This window comes from Alosa alosa, chromosome 9 (assembly GCF_017589495.1).
Source record: "Alosa alosa isolate M-15738 ecotype Scorff River chromosome 9, AALO_Geno_1.1, whole genome shotgun sequence".
NCBI classification, from domain to species: Eukaryota; Metazoa; Chordata; class Actinopteri; order Clupeiformes; family Clupeidae; genus Alosa; species Alosa alosa.
In genome coordinates, this window is record NC_063197.1 from 3,471,787 (window position 1) to 3,492,889 (window position 21,103).

Consider the following 21,103-nt stretch of genomic DNA (forward strand, 5'->3'; position numbering starts at 1 on the left):
GTTTTTGGCCTAGCCAGGATCATATAACTCCCTGGAGCACATGATTATGCAACCCTGCTTTCTGCAGAGGTCCTGCAGAGGCCATACTTAAAATCCAGCCCCCTGTCACAAAGGCCTAGGCAGCTTTCTCATGTTGAAAAATTCCCAACCATGAACTTGCTGCCTGTTTGGTTTGTTTAAGTGGGTGTGTTTGTGTCAATAAGGACGCATCTAGAGTGGTGGTGTGATGGGTGTGGGTCTGATTCTCAACTCTCAGACTGCGCAGACAGGCATGACCTCCTCTCAGTAACTGAAGGAAGAGGAGGTGGTCAGACAAAGAGAGAGCAGTGCTGCATGGTCCCAGAGGTGAACAGAGGTGGGCTGGCGAACTCGGCCTCACTGCTTATGAGAACACCGGCAGTCCAGTTCCCATGGAGTCGGCACACAAACATCCAACCTCTCGCCGCCTGCCTCAGTTCCCAACCCTACACTGCCACTACACATCTGGAACACATCAGCACAGCAATGGGCTTGCGTGATAAATGAATACGCACATGCACACACACACTTACAAATTCTTTCTCACTCCTCAGTCAAGTACATGGTGTACTCAGCAGACTAGGGTAATATGACAACACTATCACCCTGAAGGCAACTGTGTTGTTGGAGGATGCAGTGTTGATACATGAAAATGAAACATGTAAAATCAAATCCATTCGTTTCTTTGCTCTTGTGAATTTGAAACGGTCAGCAATGATGCAAGTTCATGTATGAGGCCTTTCGTAAAGCATTTTTGGCCCAGCTATTGGTGTATCTGACTAAACAGTACATTAGATCAATGTATTCATAGGATTGGACTGAGTGTAGAGGATATGTTCAGAGATTATTCATAAGGGTCAACCATGCATGTGGACATTTTAGAACATTTAGGGTTGGGATCTAAGGACATCTGTGTTCATGTCATCTGTCAGATATTTTCTCTCTCTCTCTCTCTCTCTCTCTCTCTCTCTCTTTCTCTCTTTCTCTTTCAACTGTTCTGTGTCTCTCTCAGTGTTTCAAAATGTAAATTTTTCCTTTTGGGTCTCACAGGCAGTCATAAGGTGGTGTTGTCATGAATGGCTCCCCTCAGAACAAAGCTGTGGTGTTTATGCACAAAAGCCTTGTTGTGATCTGTGCTTGTGGCTGCCTCTGTTCTTTCAAGGCCACAGCACAGTCTTATGAGCCAATTGGCTACAACTCTCATGTGGACACACACTACACAGAAACACAGAAATGAATTCATTCATAGTTGGTAGGAACATTGTGTTGAGTTGTCGAGACCAGGAGACTGAACTGTATCTGTGTTATAGACACTATGTAATTGCTAGGCTATCTTATGCCTAGATTGTTAATTTATTGAGTTGTGTCAGTGTGTTTCTCTGTTTCCGTCAGCTGGTACTCTCCTCAAAGAGACGGGGCCAATTTGATCTCCTCAACAGTGTGTGTGGTCACTGTTATGTCACAGACTGTCTAGGTAACCTTGAGTGACATATAACTGAGGCAGTTTAAAAGATGTACTACCACTGTATTGAGGGTTCATGGCAATAATTCCTAGGAATGCACTGATCCAATGCTGATATCAGATATGGGTCAGATTCCGCTCCCTTGCTGTGGATTTCTGATCTCAGTATGAGCAGAATGCAGCACGCTACTCACCTGCAGTATGGACCCATTCTACTTGAGAGCTGGTAGGCTGCAACCTGGCGTCTGCCCACAAAGTAAGCGTGTGTGTGTTTGTGTGTACGTGTACGCCTGTATACAGGATGGAGGAGTTTGTAGACTCTAATGAGGCCTACAGTCAGTGTTCAGGGGTTGAGATGGTTTACTGAATGGGTGAATACCTAGCGGCTTGTAGTACAAATCAAGTTGTGTACAAGCATGAACATGTGTACAAGCACAACTTGATTTGTTGCTCTCTGTTGGACAGTTGCAGTTGGAGTGTCAAATCCTTTTTAAGTTGGGTATCTTCCTAGCGGAATGTTCATGAATGCTGCAGGAGTCATGGTCTTGTGTAGCATTCAGTACCTCCCTCTGCAACTGGCTGCTGGACTTCCTGTTGCAGAGACCACAAGCAGTACGTGTCGGGGACAACACTTCAAGCACTCTGACCCTGAGCACGGGGGCCCCTCAAGGGTGTGTGCTCAGCCCCCTGCTCTTCACACTGCTAACACATGACTGTACAACCACTCACAGCTCCAATCATCTGGTGAAGTTTGCGGGACGATTACAACACTGGTGGGCCTCATCACTAAGGGCGATGAGGCTCACTACAGAGAAGAAGTAGACCTGCTGGCTAAATGGTGCAAAGACAACAACCTCCTGCTAAATGTCAGCAAGACCAAGGAGATTGTTGTCAACTTTCAGAGAGGCCACAAACAACTGCCACCACTGTCCATCGACGGAGATGCTGTGGAGAGAGTGAGCAGCACAAAATTTCTGGGGGGTACACATCAGCGGCGACCTCTCCTGGACCACCAACACAGCATCACTGGCTAAGAAAGCCCAGCAGCCTCTACTTTAGCGAAATTGAAGAAGGCAAGTGCCACACCTCCTGTCATGACTACATTCTACAGAGGGACCATTGAGAGCATCGTCTCCAGCAGCATCACAGTGTGGGGCTGAAGCTGCACAGATCAGAACAGGAAGACCCTCCAGCGCACTGTTAACACAGCTAAGAGGATCATTGGAGCACCACTCCCTCCCTGCAGGACATTTACACCACCCGCCTCACCCGCAAAGCACTAATGATTGTCAAGGATACAACCCACCCTGCACACAAACTGTTCAGCCTCCTGCCCTCTGGAAAGCGGTACAGGAGCCTCCGCCCCGCACCACCAGACTGGCAAGTAGCTTCATCCACCAAGCAATCAGGGATGCTGAACACTCTACCCACTCTCCCATCACCCCCCCCCCCCCCACCAGCCTGCCAGGAACCTAGGAAACTAGGATCCTGTCTGCCCTAACCCCCCCCCCCAACACCGCCCTGTGGAACTGCACTGTGACTGCAAGAGCCTAACGTGTTGCTGCTTCACATCAAGCCTGATATACTTGAAATTACTGCATACTGCATATCAATGTAAATATACAGGTCACACAAGCACAAGTTTAAACTTCATGTAACTGTTAAGACTATATAAATATACAACACAACTACCTCTATTTTTTTATATATATATGTCCTATATTTCTATTTTGATACATACATGTTCTATATTTCAGTCTTGCACTTTAATTTAATGTTTATTGTCTATGGCTATGTCTATAGTATGTCTATGTCTGTATTTAAAGCATGTCTATGTCTGCATGGGAAAGTAAGAAACGAAATTTCAATTCTTTGTATGACCAGTGCATGTAAAGAAATTGACAATAAAAGCCGACTTGACTTGACTTGACTAGCACAGCAGTTGTGTACGTGGGTACGTATGTGTGTGAATGTGATGTAATGTGTGTGTACAGATCATTAAGATCCCTGTGCTGACTTGCGAGAAAGGAGAGCCTGCCTTTACCATACTGCCTGGAGGACACTGCTGTTGTGTAATTGGAATGTATGAACTGAATGGTGAAGAGGGAGGAGGGGCTTCCAGTGCAAGTGAAAGAGGGAACAGTGGGAGAAGTGGGGAGAGGGACGCAGGGGTGGAGGCATGAGCTGCTTTCAGACATAGGTGTAAGTCTGCATGTTCTGCGGATGTCAAGCGGTTGGGCCGTACAGTATATCTGAACAACATAACCGGACATTTGGAACTCCAAACTTAGCCGGCTCTTACACTACTCCCCTCCTAGTATTTCTGACGGACATTATGCAAATGAGCGCATGTCTGAACGAAGCGAAGAACATACGGAGATTCTGTTCATGTGCGTGTTCAACCTGTTCAACCACGTTCAACCACGTGGAGATTCTGTTCATGTGCGTGTTCAACCTGTTCAACCTGTTCAACCACATATGACCGCATAATGTCAGCTTGTTAGCATCATATCTAAATCACCTAAAGGGTCGGACCTTTGTTTGACAAAGATCTGTGGAGGTTGTGTCTGAAGGCAGTTATAGAGTGGAGATTGAGGTTCCTATGGGGGCGGGGGTGAATGAGGACTAATGTGTTGGGGGCTAGGTAACGGGATAATGAGTCAGACACAGCTGTTCAGGTAGGAACATCCTTTGGATTACAAGGGCAGGTTGGATTATGTTTAGGGTAGCCTTGACTATGCCTCTGTTTGAATGTGTGTTTGTTTAGTGATGACCGAGTGTTTGTGTGAAATGAAATAAAATGTATGCACAATAGAGTATCATTATGAGGATTAGTATGTGTTTGTAGTTTTGTGTAGGTGTGTATGTTGTTTGTTCAGAGGGAGTCAATTGTTCAGAGGAAGTTGTTTGTTTGTGAGTGGTCAATTAGTAAGGCTGTCTGTTTGTTTTGGTTTTGTGTCTACACAAAACCACCAGGGTGACCAGGTGAGAACAAGGAGAAAGCCTGCAATGTACCCCTCACTTCAGAATACCTCTTTTCCAAAAGCAAGGGAGCCTCTAACTTGCCTTTCCTTTCTTCCTCCCATGCATATTATATTTAACATACACAAATGTATGTTAATGTGTAGCACTTGCTGTCACTTTGATGGATTTCACTGTTTGATAAATCAACATAGCCACCACTGCATTCTATGGCACCAGTCCATCTCATTTTCCCGCAGCTGTCGTCAGCAGCTTGCTGTTTGGCTGCATGCTCTGTTTTCAGGTAATGGGCCGGTTTCTGGCTGCCTAGACAGCTGTGACATTTAATTTGGTCTCCATTAACATTCATGGAAACCGTATGATTTAGAACATTCTTTTAAACTGTCTGATAATAAAGCATTAGTGTTTGTTTACTTAAAGAAGCACTATTGCAACTATTTTACACTTTTGGAAGTAGACTTATGTTTTTTATTGGCTAACTAGTTTCTGTATCATCTTCAAATTCATTTTGATGTGCTTGTTCATAGTAAGAACAGATAAACACATGCCATTCCTGCTAGCCATCGTAGATGTGAACTGTTTAGTTCTGTGTTCCAGGACGGAGCATCACAAAACAACATTGCTAACTTTATGTCCAAAATACTCCAGTTTTCATGTTGGCAAGCTTTTATCAATGCCAACTCGTCTATTGGTGGTGTTGCAAGATCTTTGTGTGCCTTTTAGGAAGGTAGCTCATTACTGTCAATTCCTTACTGCTGGTTTAATAGTTTGGTGGTCACATAAGCATGCCTATATCTTCACCAACAAGTGTTGTGGTCTGCTAACAGCAGTCAGACCTTACCCACCATGGGCCGAGGATGGAGGATGATCATGTGTAAATCACTGATGGGATTTTAGCTGGATGTTGGACTGCTTTGTGTCCCATACAGCAGGGAAAGTGGTGGGGCTCTCTTCTCCTTATCCATGAGAAACACGGGAACAACATGCAGTGTCCTCTAAAGGAGTAGAACCAGCCCTGGTGATGTCATTATTCTGAGTGTCTTCAGGCCCTAGTCATTGGCAGGGCCCTCAGGGCTTTATGCTAGATCACGGACGGTAGGGGTGCCTCGCCTACATAGGCCTCAGACAATGTGCTAGGGTCATCAGACTACTGAGTTGAGGCAGATTACTCATGCTGCTTTAATTTTCTCTCTGGGAGAAAAATAAGATGATGGGTTTCCCCTTAATTGACATCTATACAGATTGTCAAAACACATGCTAACGGATGTATTGATGTTGGTAATAAAACCTAAATGTTGTCATGGAGGTACAAAACCCCTTCTTGTTTGGGCTTGTGTTGAAATATTCCTACTGAGGATGTCTTATTGCTCTCCACCCACTTGGGTTCTTGTGTCAGTCTTCATTCAACCTTCCTGAGTGCTACAAAGATTCTGAGCTTTAAAGTAACCAGTGGTCAGGATGAATTAGTCGATGTTGGGATAGGATGATGAGACCAATGACCATGGAAAACATCTGGGGGAAAGAGCGCTCCGCCAAAGCCACAAATGAATAACACAAGACGCCCTTAAGGAGCGTTTCCTGATGTGGCAGGGGTTTGTTATTATCTTCCCAGTAAACACCACACCTCCATTGACTCCACACAGCTAGCCCCAATTCACCTGTTATCAGCATTAAGACTGTTCCCTACAGCGACTAATACTGCAAAATCCTATTATGTGAGGTGTTGGTAGAGGGCAGTAAGAGGTAAAGACTTATGAAGGGAGAATGAGCCCTATTTACAGATAAATGTACCTAGCTAAGAACATGGAAAAGGCATGACTAAGGGACAAATTCGGAAACAAGCCTTTTGTCTCTTCTGTCCTGTTCCACTATGCTTGTCTTCTCATAGATGGACTGCCTTCTCGTTGCCCCTGCTTTGGTTTTGCCATTGAACCCATCTGCCCTTTTGCTGCTCCTTTGTGTTTGCATGCAAATGTGTGTGTGTGTGAGCGAGATCACTTAACCATGTTTTTGTTCAGTGCAGCAGTAGCACAAGCAATGATCCTGCACGTGTGTTTACTTGTGCAGCTCAGGTCAAGCTGATTAGTGGTCTGTCCAGGTCTGGAAGCCTGCGTGTGGCCGCTCCATTATGACATTCAGCCATGCTGATGCACACACGTAAACATAGTCTGGTTCAGACGTACAGTCAGGCTGCAGGTGGACGTCAAGTCGACCGCAGAGTGGGATTGATGTACATGACTGACGCTGTGCTGTGGTCACTAGTGGGACAAAAATAAGTTTGCATTTGAGATCAGCAACAGCCTTACTTTCTTTTTCAATGCTCTCTGGAGTGAGCAGAAGATGTACCCGGGACATAAGGTATGGTTAAGGATAACCACAGATATTTTTTTTAGGGTTGTGTAGATAAACATTACTTAAATTGTACAAGTTTATGTTTACTTTTGGATATTATGTTCTTCTTTGGTGTGTGCTTGAGTCAGTAAACACGTGGCTCTCTGGCTTAAAGATCAGGAAAACTTTGCCTGTAACCCCAATACTCTGGGAACTTTGTGGACTTGGGGATTTCACAGGCTTGAGCAAGTAACAGGAGAGATTTAAGCACTGGAACTTTAAAGCCACCCAGAGGATGTGACTGGATTTGATCATCTTTGCCAGGTTTCCACAACAACGGCCTGTTTGTGATCCCGGCTGAGAACAGAACGGAGCTTAGAACCACATGCTGCGATGTGCATGCGCACTGAGTGTGGTTATGTTTTGATAGCCTGTTGAGGTCATAAATAATTGCCATCATTAATTGTGCTGGCCCGTTGAGCTGAGCACTGAGAGATGACTCGCTAATCAAACGTGATGGCTGCTGGAAGAAGGTTTGCCGCCTGCTTGTCTGTGCTTTGAGTCACTTTCTTAGCAAAACAAGCTCCTTGTTATTGCGGGTAGGGAAGCCCTACTGCAGGTGCTGGGTCATTAGGTTAGCATGTCTATGCAGTCTGTGTATGTATGTGTGTGAAATGTTTTGATGCTGGATGGTATTTGTTGTGATTCACTATTCATACCTGGCCATGCTGCCCATATCTAGTATGTCTACTGTGTATGGGCCTTAGAAGAGGGATCCAGCATGATGGGACTACCATGATGTGTCATGACTGCTTGAGGGAGAAATGTCTTCCTCTTTCTCCTTTCATCTCTTGCTCTTCCTTCGCTGCTTCTTCATCTGCTCACACTTTCTCTCTGTCTCTGTGCTCATCCAACCCTTTCCTTAATTCCATCCACCTCATGTTATGTCTTCCTGTCTTTCACTCTGTCTCTCCAGAAGGAGTTTGCGGCGCCCCCTCCTCTGCTGTTCAGGAAGCTGAGTAACCCTGACCTGTCCCCCGCGGCAGGGAAGACCAAACTGCAGCGGCAGCTCAGCCAAGATGAGAGCCGAGCACGGAGGAGCAGTATGGCTAGCGGTCTAACAGGTGAGACCAACGTCACACATCCCCACACACACACAGAGCAACTCACTCCAACGAAACATGGCCATCTTCAATGTGCCTGTCTGCTCCTTAGAGTAGATCTTTTTTAGTGGGTTTTGGTGTGGTTTTGTAGTCTAGTATCTATTGGAAAAGTGTTGATGTCTTTTTGGGTTTGATTTGGGTTGTTAATTTGGGTCATTAAAGGGTCCCCTGGGCTAACTGTGTGTGTTTTCGATGCATGTCTGTGTGTGTGGTGCTCATGGGAATTTTGATGACCTTCAGGGAAGCAGCTCCTGCCTCTGTCCAGCAGCATGCACAGTGGAGTGAGCCATTTGGCATGGCAACAGCCTGGAGAGCCCAACAACCTGGTGCGCATGAGGAACCAGTCCCTCGGACAGTCTGCTCCCTCCCTCACTGCAGGACTGGTGAGTTATGTGGTACAAATGCAATCACACTAGCCTGGCTAGCGCCACCACTTCTCAATGAGACGTGGTCTGGGAACCAAACGTTAATTTTCTCGTATTTGAAAAAAATGCCCAGATCCGTTTATTGGGTGCCACGAATGTCTATCAAATGCGTCTGTGCATAGCTCATCATCGTCTTGCTTTCCCCCTTGTTCTGTGATTGGTCCCCTATCTCAGGCGAAAATTTGCTCCATGGTCTCCAGGCTGCCTTAGCAGCGTGAATCAAATCGCGCGCAAGGCAGCATGGGAACACCCAGGCTACAATCACACACAAACACGCACGCAATTACACACACACACACACACACACACACACAGTCTTACTTACAGGTGTATTCTCTTACCCTGACACTTATAATTGTTAATTAGCCTGCTCATATGCATACGCCTACTCTGAAACTTGTTGTGGTAATAATTCCAGACATGCACATGGTTTCACATGCATTCTGCACACTTCCTTATGTACATGCATTGGCTTAATCTTGCAGGAGCGTGTAGACGCGCACACACACACACACACACACACACACACACACACACACACACACACACACACACACACACACACACGCACACACACGAATGAAGGCAAATAAACACTGATTGTGCACTTTAAGCTCTTCTGAAATGCAAAACACATACAGACCTACATATTCAATCAATGTGTGGAAGCATACTGCATCTGTTGTCGATACAATATCTAAGCAGTGTTCGTGGGCAGACACACTCTCAGCTGGTGCTTTAGCCTGTGACTGTCGTGTGCTGTGAGTCACTCTGAGATACACACCTACTATCATAAACTGCCAATGAGTTCACATTAAAAACAGTCAAAGCAGAGTCAGAGGTCTGTACCCACATCAGTGCGTCATAGTCAACTCTGACCTGGGTAAAGACTGGTTAACCAGGAAGTGGTTTAACTCAAAACATGTTGTGTCATCATTGCTAACGGCACACATGACCTGCATTTCCTGTCCTTTTCTCTAGTTCCTGTTATGATGACATATGTTCTGAACATCAAGACTGATTTGATTTCATGTTGCTTGTTATTCTCCTGAAGGTTGTGACCATTATATTGTAATTTGTTTTCAGTTCAGGAATAGTTACATCATTCTAGTAGCCTGGCGGGCCATCCTATATCATTGAAATGTATAGTCTGGAATCGACCCATTCCCCCTGCTTAATCCAAGGGGCGGGCAGAGAATTGTCTTTCAAACTGCCTAGGCATGCAATAGGCCAGCGCTACGACCATATCTGTATCCGGTCGGCAAAACGGCAAACACATCCTTCTTCGAAAGGAATGACTTAAGTGCATTGTATTGCTCAACTTTCAAAGAAAAGCCCAAGTCCAACTCCTCCAAAGTTGACGCCAACGCCGATTCAAACAACCGCTCTTCGTTCGCCATAGCCACCTTCCTTGTTGTTCAGCATCGTAGGACTGTCGTCATCCTGTTAAGCCTGCCTTAAGACTCTCTAACAAAATAGAGCGCAATAGAAATTCCTATGGTTTGCTACTAGACGTACAGGCTGAGCAAATTAATTTGCCGCCGCTAGGGTGCGTCTAGATTTCTAGGCCATCATTCTAGTTTAAATAGACTAAAATATGTTATTCTTGTACAATAAACCATGATTTAAGTGCTGAATGAACATGCCATGTAGACAGACAAAGGACGATGAAAGAAAGTGCAGCATTTGCACATGCTGCAACACTAGTTGATGGGCCAACTGCTGCATCTGCTGGGGAGTCTTGGTGTTGCAGCCCAGAGATTCTGTCATTTTCAAGTTTCTGTAAAACCTTCACGATTAGCTTGGTATTTCATGTAGAGTTTATTGCTAAGAACCAAAGACACAAATGATTTTTTCATTTGATGGATAGCAAAGATGGTACACCTGGTTTGGCAGCTTGTGAATGTGTGTGAAAATGTGCTCCTCAGCTTGGTTTAAGACATGTGGCCCTCAAATATTGATGGGAAAATGGCTCTGGTGACTTGACATTACTTGCCAGTAGGTGGTAGCATTGTGTCATTATTGGAATCCTTCAATATTTATATCCAACAGAGCAGAAATGCCAGGAAAAAATGTACAGTATAGTACATGGTGTTTGTTTTTCTTGATTTCAACAGATTTTCTACATATAGTGGTTTAAAAAAAAAAAGTCTATGGGTGTTCTATTTCACATCAATCCAAGCAACTTTTTTATCACTATAAAAGCTATGAGAGCTCTTGGTTTTAATCCAGAGAGATGATTATTCATTCTGTTGAATGTATAGTCAGTAGAAAGTAAGTTATTTCAATAAAGCTTTCATCATTTTTTAGTATTGTAGCACAATGATAAGGCTTACATTTAGCAATTTCAGTGTTTCCCACAGAATTGAATTCTATTTGTGGTGGTAGGTTTGCAGAATTAACTTGAATGCAACAGTTTTTAACAAATTAGTGCAGCGCGGTTATGATTCTAACCAGTTTTAAGCACAATTTAGTACAACCAGGAAAATCATTGTGTGGTGGTCAATGTTGATATTGTGGTGGGCCGCCACAAGTAAGTCAATGTATGGGAAACACTGAATTTGATGGGTCATTGTGTTCTGGGATTGAATTTCCTGTTATTGTGTTTGCTCTAACAGTCTCATGAGGATTTTCTGTCAATATGGAATAAAGACAGTTAGTTTTTCCAGAAAGTTTTGAAGGCTTATAAAAATCATTGGTAATTTTTCGCTCACCCTATTTTAGCATTATGCGTTTCTCTACACAGGAAATTTGAACATTAGACCCCAAATGGAAAATATGATCTGTGAAGCTATTTTGGTTGAATAAATAATCAGAAGTTTATTAAATTTCCTTCCCATTGCTTCATACTAGCCCTTTTACCCTCATCTGTCAGTGTTCTTGGCAGAAATGAGACGCGCCTCAACAGATTTAGGCTTATCCATCGCTGTGTAATGTGTTTATTAGATAGCCTGCAAACTGCCGTGACATGGATTCAGACCAGCAATCTAAACCTTATGAATTCTGTCCATGTGGTCACTTCAGAGGCCCATGTTTATCTCATTGGCTTGTGCCAGCTCTCACGAGGGCACTCTGTGGGCACTCTGCATCGTGTGGCCGCTGCTGAACTAACCCCCCACAGTGGAGCTTTCATGTCTCATGTCTGCAGGGAGGCAGGGCTGGGTAGGCAGATGGTGTTTACCTATGATTGTGCAGTGTGGGGCCTTGAACATGCACACATGCACTGGGTTGGTTTGTGGGTGAGAGGGAGCGGTTTTGTTGTATGGGTGTTGGTGTAACAAAACCAGATATCCTGCCAGAACTCCGATGACTTTTGGTCATGCATTCTCATTCTACTTACCAGTTCAAATTTTCCAGTTCAGTTAGAGGGTACAAGCTACAGAGAGGTGAATCCTTGGCCAAGGTCTTTACCAGTTGCAATTCTGTTTATGTTTGCTAAAACTAATTTACTTACTCAGCAACTATAAAATCTTCTATAACCTACTTTTGTTAGTGATTTTGGTTTTGACGGTAAATAGGCTTGGTTGTTGATTGGCCACTGTGTGAATTTCCCTACCTATAGCACTAGGAATTAAACATCTCTCCTGTGTATATATGAAATTACTATTCCAACTAAATCAGTAGTTGGTGACTACTGTGATAGTGTTATGGCTATTTGCTTACATCATTAAGGATATTGTTGCATCTGTTTATTTAGCCATTACAGGCCAAAATGACAGGCATGACCGAAAACATTTAAATGGAGCACTTCACAAAACCCTGGTCTCTGTTAAGAGTGTTGTCAACTAATGGATATCAATAATGACTGTAATTGTCATTGTTTGCCTATGGTTGATATGTACTGATTACAAAGAATGTTGATTACTTTACTGCATCAATGTGCTTCAAAAAAGTGATTTGAAGTGCTAGTACAAATGGCCTCAGAAACGCTGAATGTAAAATGTGGGATAATACACTTCTCTTATTAGACACTTCAAAAGAAGCTGTTGAAGTTTGGTTAGACTCATTGGCTTTATTATATCCTGTGCAAAACACATTACATAAAAACCGGCAATAATAATCTCAAAAGAACCAAGTCAACTGACAAAGTAGTATTGCATGACTTCATACAAATAGTCTATTGCACGACTTCACACAAATAGTCTATTGCACAATTGCAGTAAAGATATTTGTGATTCTCCGGGTCGGGGAGAGCAAAGTTGTCAGCTTGGTTCTTCGTAGACGGCTAGGCAATTCAAACATGTTATATTAAGGATAAAAATGGAAAATTTATAGGATGCCATAAAGATCTATGTAAATATGCCATTCAGAAAAAATGTGCTGGAGTGGGCGTGGCTGTCTGAGACTGTAGAAGAGAGTGGAATTAACATTGATTTGCATATGGTGGAGAGAAATAGGGCCTGAAACAATTGTGTCAGGGAATGTTATTGTTTCTGTCTTGGCTGATTATTTGAATATTTATTTATGTCTTATAAATCCCCCCCCTCGCCATACGTCCTCATTAAAATCTGGTGTGTCTCAAGAGATCTGCAGCAAATCTTTTCCCATTGTTGCACGGTGTAGAGGTGCAGGTTCCTGTATTGCATTTGTTAAATTTCTTTCTTTCCGTTTTTCTTGTTTTCCAAGCGAAGTAGAATGCTTGAGAGTATGAGGTGTTAGCATTGTGGGAGATGATTCAGCCTCTCTACTTATGTCCTTTCTCTTATTCTGTTATTCTCCATGTGCTCATTCATACTCTTTCTCTGAGGAAAATGGTACATAGGCGGATTTGTTTGGGTTGGCTGATGATTTTGGCCTTTGGGCCTTTTGTCTGTCAGCTCATTTACAGTGTGCAGGAGCCTGAGTGCAGCTGCCTCTCCAGAGCCAGCCCAGTGTAGTGTGCAATTAAATGGCCTCGGCTTGGTCTGAACAATTATAAAGAGTTGAATAGTGTGGCCTCCAGAGAGCATACAGCTGAAGGCCTCACTTTGCATTTGAAGAAGAAGAAAAATAAAACCTGATTACATTTTTTTTTTTTTTTATGAAGCAGTTGAGATCACTCGGGGAGGATTTGCAGATAGAAGCGTTCTCATGTTGTCCATTACAAAAGAAAATGGCATCCCCCTCTCGCCTAGTTATGAGTCAATAGAGAGATTATTCCAGCATCAGAAACAATAATGTAACCATGTTCTCCCAAACCACAAGAAAGATGTTCTAATTCCTAGGGTGCCTTTGCCTCTAGGTCTAAGTCACTAGACCAATTAAAGCCTATTTGTTTTCTTAATGTGTCTGTTGCCTTAGTAGCATTTCTGTGCTAGTGATTTATATTAAACCAGCATATGTGTTTGTATTTAACAATTCTGTTCAACTGGTTTTTAAACCTACTAGTCTATTCTTAATTTCTTTTGTACTCTCATAAACAATTGTACGTAGGATGGGCTTATGTTGTCTGTGAAATATTCATGGGCACACTATGAATAATTTCTTGAAAGGCCTGCCTCTTATCCTAACCAGTGGAACTAAAAGAGGAGCACTAAAGGGGAAAGCTGATTAGGCGGCATGGATGAGAGTCTGTGTAGACAGATGTGCGTGTCTTATATCTATGTGTGTGTGTGTGTGTGTGTATGTGTGTGTATGTGTATATATATATATATATATATATATATATATATATATATATATATATATATATATATATATATATATATATATATATATATATGTATGTATATGTGTGTGTGCATAGCATTTTGACAATCCTCGACATGCATTGGTCATGATCATATTTTATTTGATCCACTGTGTTTCATTTTGTCACTCTAATTTTCCTCTAATGTCAGAGTGTTCTGCACTGTTTTCTGACAACAGAGATGCATGAAAAGAAAAAACTGGGTGGGAATACTGTGACTCAGTCTGTCCCCTCCAGTGCTATACAATACACATTTGCAGAGACAAATATAACCTAATTGCAACCAAATATAACCTATTATAAATATGACCAATAACTTAACAATAACATTAAATAACAACATTTTCATGCCTTTAGTATTTCGGTATCAGCAGTATTCATAATTCAGGCTATTCCTGGTGTGAGGAGCTGAAGATCGCTACACTTAGCCCAGATAAGCCCTGAGCTGTATAGAGATGAAGGAGGGTGGGTCATTGGTACTGCTCTGTTTAAAAACAAAACAAAAAACCTTGTCTATATTAGGTTGTCTTTTATACAGTCAGAAGGAATGCAGCACAAATGGCAGTGCCACACAGCATTGTGCAGTGTTTTGTTGATGTATCATATTCCCTGTTGTTGCCACAGGTGTTCTTGTTCTGTGTTGAAGAGTTTTATTTATTAACTCATATTGCAGTGCTGAAGCATTCAGTCAGTGAATTTCCAGTTCACGTTCAGCTGATGGTTATCCTTCCTATATGCATCCGTGTTAATTACATTTCTTTTCATATAAGTAGCCTAATTTAAAGAAATTTAATTCTTACTGTAATATAAGCTAGGTTACTGTTACCAAACAAATAGGTGTACGTAATATAAGCTAGGTTACTGTTACCAAACAAATCGGTGTACCTGGCTTCAACTTTTGTCTGTGCAAAAGTCTGTGCAAGAACAATTACCAGTGTGATCCATATACTTAGGCAGTCTCTCACGGTTTCCACTCACACACTCACTTCAAGCAGGCCTGAAATTCTCTCATCCTCACTTACTCAGTCTGTTCCTGTTCGTTTATTAAAAACAAGTGAATAGCCAAGTTAAGAGTTGGAAGCTCTCAGATGTCTACTTGAATATGTTTTAAGGGAATGAGAACATTTTTTATGGAGAGAGAAAGAGAAGTGCAGACAGCTAGGAACCTACTTAGTCTAGATTGCCTGTCTACATTTTACAGTTACCACTTTTCCACTCTTCTCTACCACCACACTGTGATTTTCACTGTGATCTATTCCCTCCACCCTCTTCCCCTCTGGCAGCCTGGATAGCTGGTTCTATGCAACAATCTAAGATCCATATGGAAGATTAAAAGGCCATCGCTTGACTTTATGTATTTGGAGCAGGAAACTCTAAAGCAAGCAACAAGCAATATTGTTTATGGCTATGGGCAACTTATTTAATGAGACATCTAGCCCTATCCACAGAGTTGTTGCTTGCCAACTAGTTGCCCATAACAACAACAACAACAACAACAACAACAACAACAAAAATCAGCCAAAAAAACTACTGTTTAGCCTACTTATAAATCTTTTTTACATAGCAGCATGTAACATTTTGTAATGACCAAAACCTGTGCTGATTCAGCTGATAAGAGAACACACGACCGGATTCTTTTTTTTTTTTCTTCAGTAATTTTGTGTCAACGATTCCTGGGACACTGAAAGACCGGGGTGCATGAAACTTGGTGGGCATGTAGCCCCACAAGGATGACACGGAACCATTGTTTTTCGTTTTGATCCGTTGCCCCGGCTGGACTGGAGCCCCCAAAAGGAGGGTAGGGCAGACACAGTTTTCTGTGAATATCTCGAGAACCGTAGGGCCTAGGAGGACAACATTTTTTTGTATGTTGGTCTTAAGGGGCCATGTCAACACATCCCATAACCACTCATTTGATGTATAGCGCCACCTAGTTAAAAATGAAAAAGCAAAAATGAGGTGTTGTAATCGCAGGGATCTCTGGCTGCACAAAATTGGAGGTTCAGGATCATTATGACACCCTCTGATTGCATGTCAACTCACGTACGTACACACGCACACACACAGAAGCAAACATACACAAAAACAAACACAGTAGGCGATTAAGACATTGACAAGCGTGATTTATCTTTGCAGAGAGAATGTGCAGGATTAGGTGGCGGTCATATTTTGTACCACTCTGCGGTACATCTAGTTGCTCCCAAAGCTGGAAATACTGTCGCAATCCTTCAGCTGTCCTTGGTTGACTACAGTGTGAAGTCAGAGTGTATACACACCTCTGGAAAATGTACATAAGTACGTTTTTATCAGTGTGCCAGGAAACTTCGCTTTATCGAGCCAGGTAACATTTAGCAAGTTACTACCTCAGGAAATGGCCTACTACAGCAAGGCAGTCACTGTTTTTTAGTCCAAAAGTTAATCTAGGCTTATTTGTATGTCCGTTTTTGCCTCTGATGCAAAAGATCCATTTGATTCAGTTTATGTAATAAGAAAGTAAGTTAGTTTTTATCTGTCTCTCTCTTGCCTGATATGTGGTGTCTTCTGGCTTGCCTCTGTTTGAAGTGAGAATGACGTGAAGTGAGGTTTATTCATTATCTGAAGTTAGATGAATTCATTATCTGATGCCCAGTCTATCCTTTTGTGATGTTTAAGCACTGTTTGTGTCAGGTACCTTGCACAGTTTGTTATGAACACTACTACACACCTGAGGCTGTAATGTGCATAAAAAAAATTATGTAATTTCTATGGCAAGTTGGCCTGTTGAAGGCACATTAATAATGTTCAAAGTAAAAATCTAGCACTTCACTCACCAGTATCTTGTGAAATGCAGGGTTAGTAGGTTCTAACATTATTAATTGTTACACTCTGCATCACTACCACATTCTGGATGGACCCTGAACATGAGCCACTGGAATTGGCACATTTCAATATCTCAAGGACCACTTTGACATTTTGCAACAGACATTTGGCTTGCTAAACAAAATGGACGGTGATTGCCAATGAACATTTATCAGCCAATGCCTATGTGAATAGTTAATCTTCATGACATTTTGCAAGCTTATTCATTATGGCAGGCTAAGGTCTTGTGTATACACACATCAAAATTGGTTTGACACAAGTTTGTCCCCCATAGCCAATCCTAAATGGATTTTTTGAACGTGTTGAATATCCAACAACCAATATAAAACCACACACATGGAGAACAGTACATGGAAACTTCCTGTCTTTGTGAATTAGTGCCAGTCTCATGAACAAGTGAGTGAGTGCTAGGATCAGTAAGACTTGTTGTAAGTGTTGCTATGAGAGTAGATGTTCTTTAGAGAACATCTACTCTCATAACAACACTTACAACAAGTCTTACTGATCCTAGCACTCACCAGCCTTTTTAAACTGACAAGTAACTGTTAAAAACAGCACTCACCGACGCACTTATTCTTACTGTACTCTAATGTTTTTTAAACTGTCCTAAAATTGTGAGAATTGTTCTAAAACTTACTGTTTACCATGTTAGTCGCTTTGGTTAAAAAGCGTCAGCCAAATGTAATGTAATGTAATGTAATGTAATGTAATGTAACAAGAATTAATGGATGAACTTGGATCATGACCGTCATAACCAGTTCATACAGTTAAGGCATAGGTAAACCATCAGCTAAAATAGAGAAAATATATGTTGGTGTTGCATTGGTGTTGGTGTTGCATTGAAGTTCACATACAGCTAATAGGTGGTACTCAATGGTGTACAATTCATTGTACACCATTGGTAGGCTCTAGTATTTCTATCATTATGTGGGTTGTACTGACACCGTGGTCCTGCCGTCTCTTCTGGATTCCATTCTGCTTAGTATGTGATCATATATTTTTCTCCAAACAGGGACAACAGAGATGAGGGGGTTGCCGTGGAAACAGTTGGGGCAGAAGTATGAATTGAAATGAAAGGAGTTACTTTTGTCTGAGAGATGTCTGTTTTCCTCATTTCTTGCCCTTCCTTTGCAGTGTAAATTGCAGTGTAATCAACAGAAGGATGCATTTCTGGTTATCTGGTGTAGGAAGGGAGAGGCAGATAGGAAAGCTTTGTGTTGTGTGTTTGCATCACATTACATGTAACAAAGTATTATCAGTCTCTAGTATCCTGATATAGTGTCCAACCTGCCCAGTTAGCTGTATGTATGTGCATCGCAAAAGTAGAATCTACTATATGTTGTCCCTGGCAATGGCTCGGAGTCTGCTGGAGTATCCAGATTTTGAAGTTGTTTTAAAGTTGTTTTTACATCACGAGGAGCTGCTTGATACCATAATTTCCCAACTATTAGCCGCGGCTTATACATTGTTTTTGCAAAATGAGGTTAGTACACGGGGGCAGTTAATATGGTATTAATATTATTAAAATATTATAAAATATAATATAAATATAAAATATTAATACACTATCCTGCGGCACACAATGCGGCTAATACACAGGAAAATTACTGTAGGCTGGCATTTAACATTAACGTGAAAAGCCTAGTGATTAGGGGAAAAGTGTTTTTTGGCATGATATTGATACGGCGGCGTCAAATACTGTGATATTTATTCATTTAAAAGGTAACATGGGGATTTTCCAACCTGGGTCCTGTTAGTTTTTGGCATACATTTTCACTATGGACAGAGACGAATTAAATTGTTTAAGTGTTAGAATGCTAAACTCGACAAAGCTTCTACAATACTGAAGGGCATGAAGGGAGACACTGAAGTAAGCCGCTTGTTTTCGCTGTGGTAACATGGAGAACATTTCTATCGAGAACCAAGTCTCTGATTAGTCTACCTTTATACATGTAAAGAGACCTATTAAAATGTTTCTAGCCTAAGCCTTCTTCCGGGTCTCTGACCTAACATAGCATTCAGTCCTTACTTGTCATTTCAGTGCCTGTTTTTCGGTAATCAGGATTCAACTCCAAATTAACTTAGGCATGTTAATGAGGGAGAAGTTACATGCTTTTTGACACAATGAAGTAAATGAGATGCTCTCTTTCTTATAACATGAAAAATTACACACTTGTTGGTAATTTAATATACCGGTATTATACTGTATATAGTATACAGTTTTACTGATCCGGTTATTCCACAATGGTCATTTTGTGTTGCAATGCTTTGGATTTATGCACACCTACTGGCTGCAATGTTTCTAGGAATAATTCTGTATAAAACCATAGGGAAAGGTCATTGCTTATTGGTATGATGTTACTATCACACTTTTCTGTTTTCTTCTTTGTCTTCTTGGTGATTTCCTGCTGTCAAACTGAGTAAGGCTGAAATTAGATTTGGTGTGTGTCTAATACATCTGGCGGTGGGTATTATAGACCTACAAAATGTGTGTGGCAGTTATTTATTAATTTTGGTTGTGAGCTGTGGTCTTGTATAAGTTGTGTTACATATTTTTGTAAGTTGTTGAAGCAGGGTAACCACACCTGACTTTCTTGGCCGAGATGATTACCACTGTGAATCACATAACAGGGTGGAGAAGAGAACTTCATTATATTATTTCATTTTAATGTTTTTTGTGTTTTAATGAGGAGTGGCAAAACATCAAGGATCATAATTCATGCTGAAATTAAAGACAGCTGGATTTAAGTAACCAATTTGAATCTGCTGATGATAAATGTAGTTTATTGAGTTGGATTGGTACTAGACAAACAATTTGTTCCTTTTTATTTTACGTTTGTTAACATTTATTTTTATTTTATTGTGGACATGGTTGCCTGAAACAGAATGGTCCACTCTAAATAGATCGGCTTTAGTTGCCATTTGTTGTGTTTTGTAAGTGGTATATTGCCTCAGGTTGACATTTCTGTACACTTCTGCTGCCGAGGATGGAGTTGTATCATTTATCAAATCTTAGGGATCATACAAGCACACATATTGACTTTCTTTGTCATTTAGTTACTGTATATGACAGAAACAAATTTTGGCTTTCAAAGAGGTGAAACTTACTGACATCAAGGAAATGCCACTATTGTGGGGAATGCTACAAATAACTGCAAACTATAAAAATTGTACTGTTTAACAGATCATCAGCGAACCCTTAAGTCAAAGTGAATAACAAAGTGTCATAAACATGTATTTTTAGATTATTATTGTAAAATATTATTCTACAATAAAACAAGTGTAAAATATTAGATGGATTTGGCTGGTGTGGATTGGTGCTGCAAGAATGATGCGTCGATTAAAACATGCGATTCCAGTTTTTCCAGTTAACTTGATTTTATTTTCCAGACTGCTTCCTTGAGTCTGATTTGATTTGAGTGATTGTTGGTGTCTACAAACAATCAACAAGGCAATCTTAGTCTGCACAATCATAAGGGAAATAGATTCATATGCAATGATTAAACAAAGAAATACAAATAAGCAAGTGAACACATATCACATAAACAAAATAAATCAACATAGCTTCTATGAGCTTGAATGTGAACAGTTGAACAAAGAACAATGCTGAGAAAACATGGCGTCCAAACAGAGCTTGTAAGATACTTTACAAATACTACATTTAAGTAACATTAACAATCCACTCTTTTTTTGATTGATTGATTGATTTATTTCAGGATCAAGACAATAAAATGCATCAATCCAAAGGATGACATGCAAAAGTACAAAACTTATTTCCAGCATGGTCCTTGTTGTTGAACACATGAAACAAATAGACAAGGAACAGACGATATTCAGACTGGGGGGTGAGGGACATAACATATAACAGATAAAAAAGAAAGACACAACTGCAGAAAAAATATCCTCAAGCTGGATAAGGAGGCAGCCACTGCAAACTGAGAGCCAGTTACCACAAAACTGAGACACTGGAGACACAGGTAATTACCTAATTAACTATAGGTGGAGAGGAAGGGGGCATGTCTCAATGTGGCAGATTTCTATGTGGCACATTTCAATTTATGTAGTCACACTCATTGATTTTTTTTTTTTGCACATCCGTAATGATAACTGTACCGTTTTTTCCGGACTATAAGTCGCACCGGAGTATAAGTCGCACCAGTCAAAAAATGTGTCATGAAGAGGAAAAAACCATATA

General features: G+C 41.4%; 1 protein-coding gene across 5 annotated transcripts in view; it reads left to right on the forward strand.

Moving 5' to 3' along the window:
* The window catches only part of mast2 (microtubule associated serine/threonine kinase 2), a 122,023-nt gene that overhangs the window by 16,868 nt on the left and 84,052 nt on the right, over positions 1-21,103 (forward strand). For 4 of the 5 annotated variants that reach the window (XM_048252731.1, XM_048252733.1, XM_048252735.1 and 1 more), the window contains exons 2-3: positions 7,770-7,917; positions 8,197-8,339. In XM_048252731.1, the coding sequence (XP_048108688.1) occupies positions 7,770-7,917; positions 8,197-8,339 (291 nt within the window). The remainder of the gene's footprint in view (positions 1-7,769; positions 7,918-8,196; positions 8,340-21,103) is intronic. The other variant, XM_048252732.1, reaches the window with a different exon arrangement.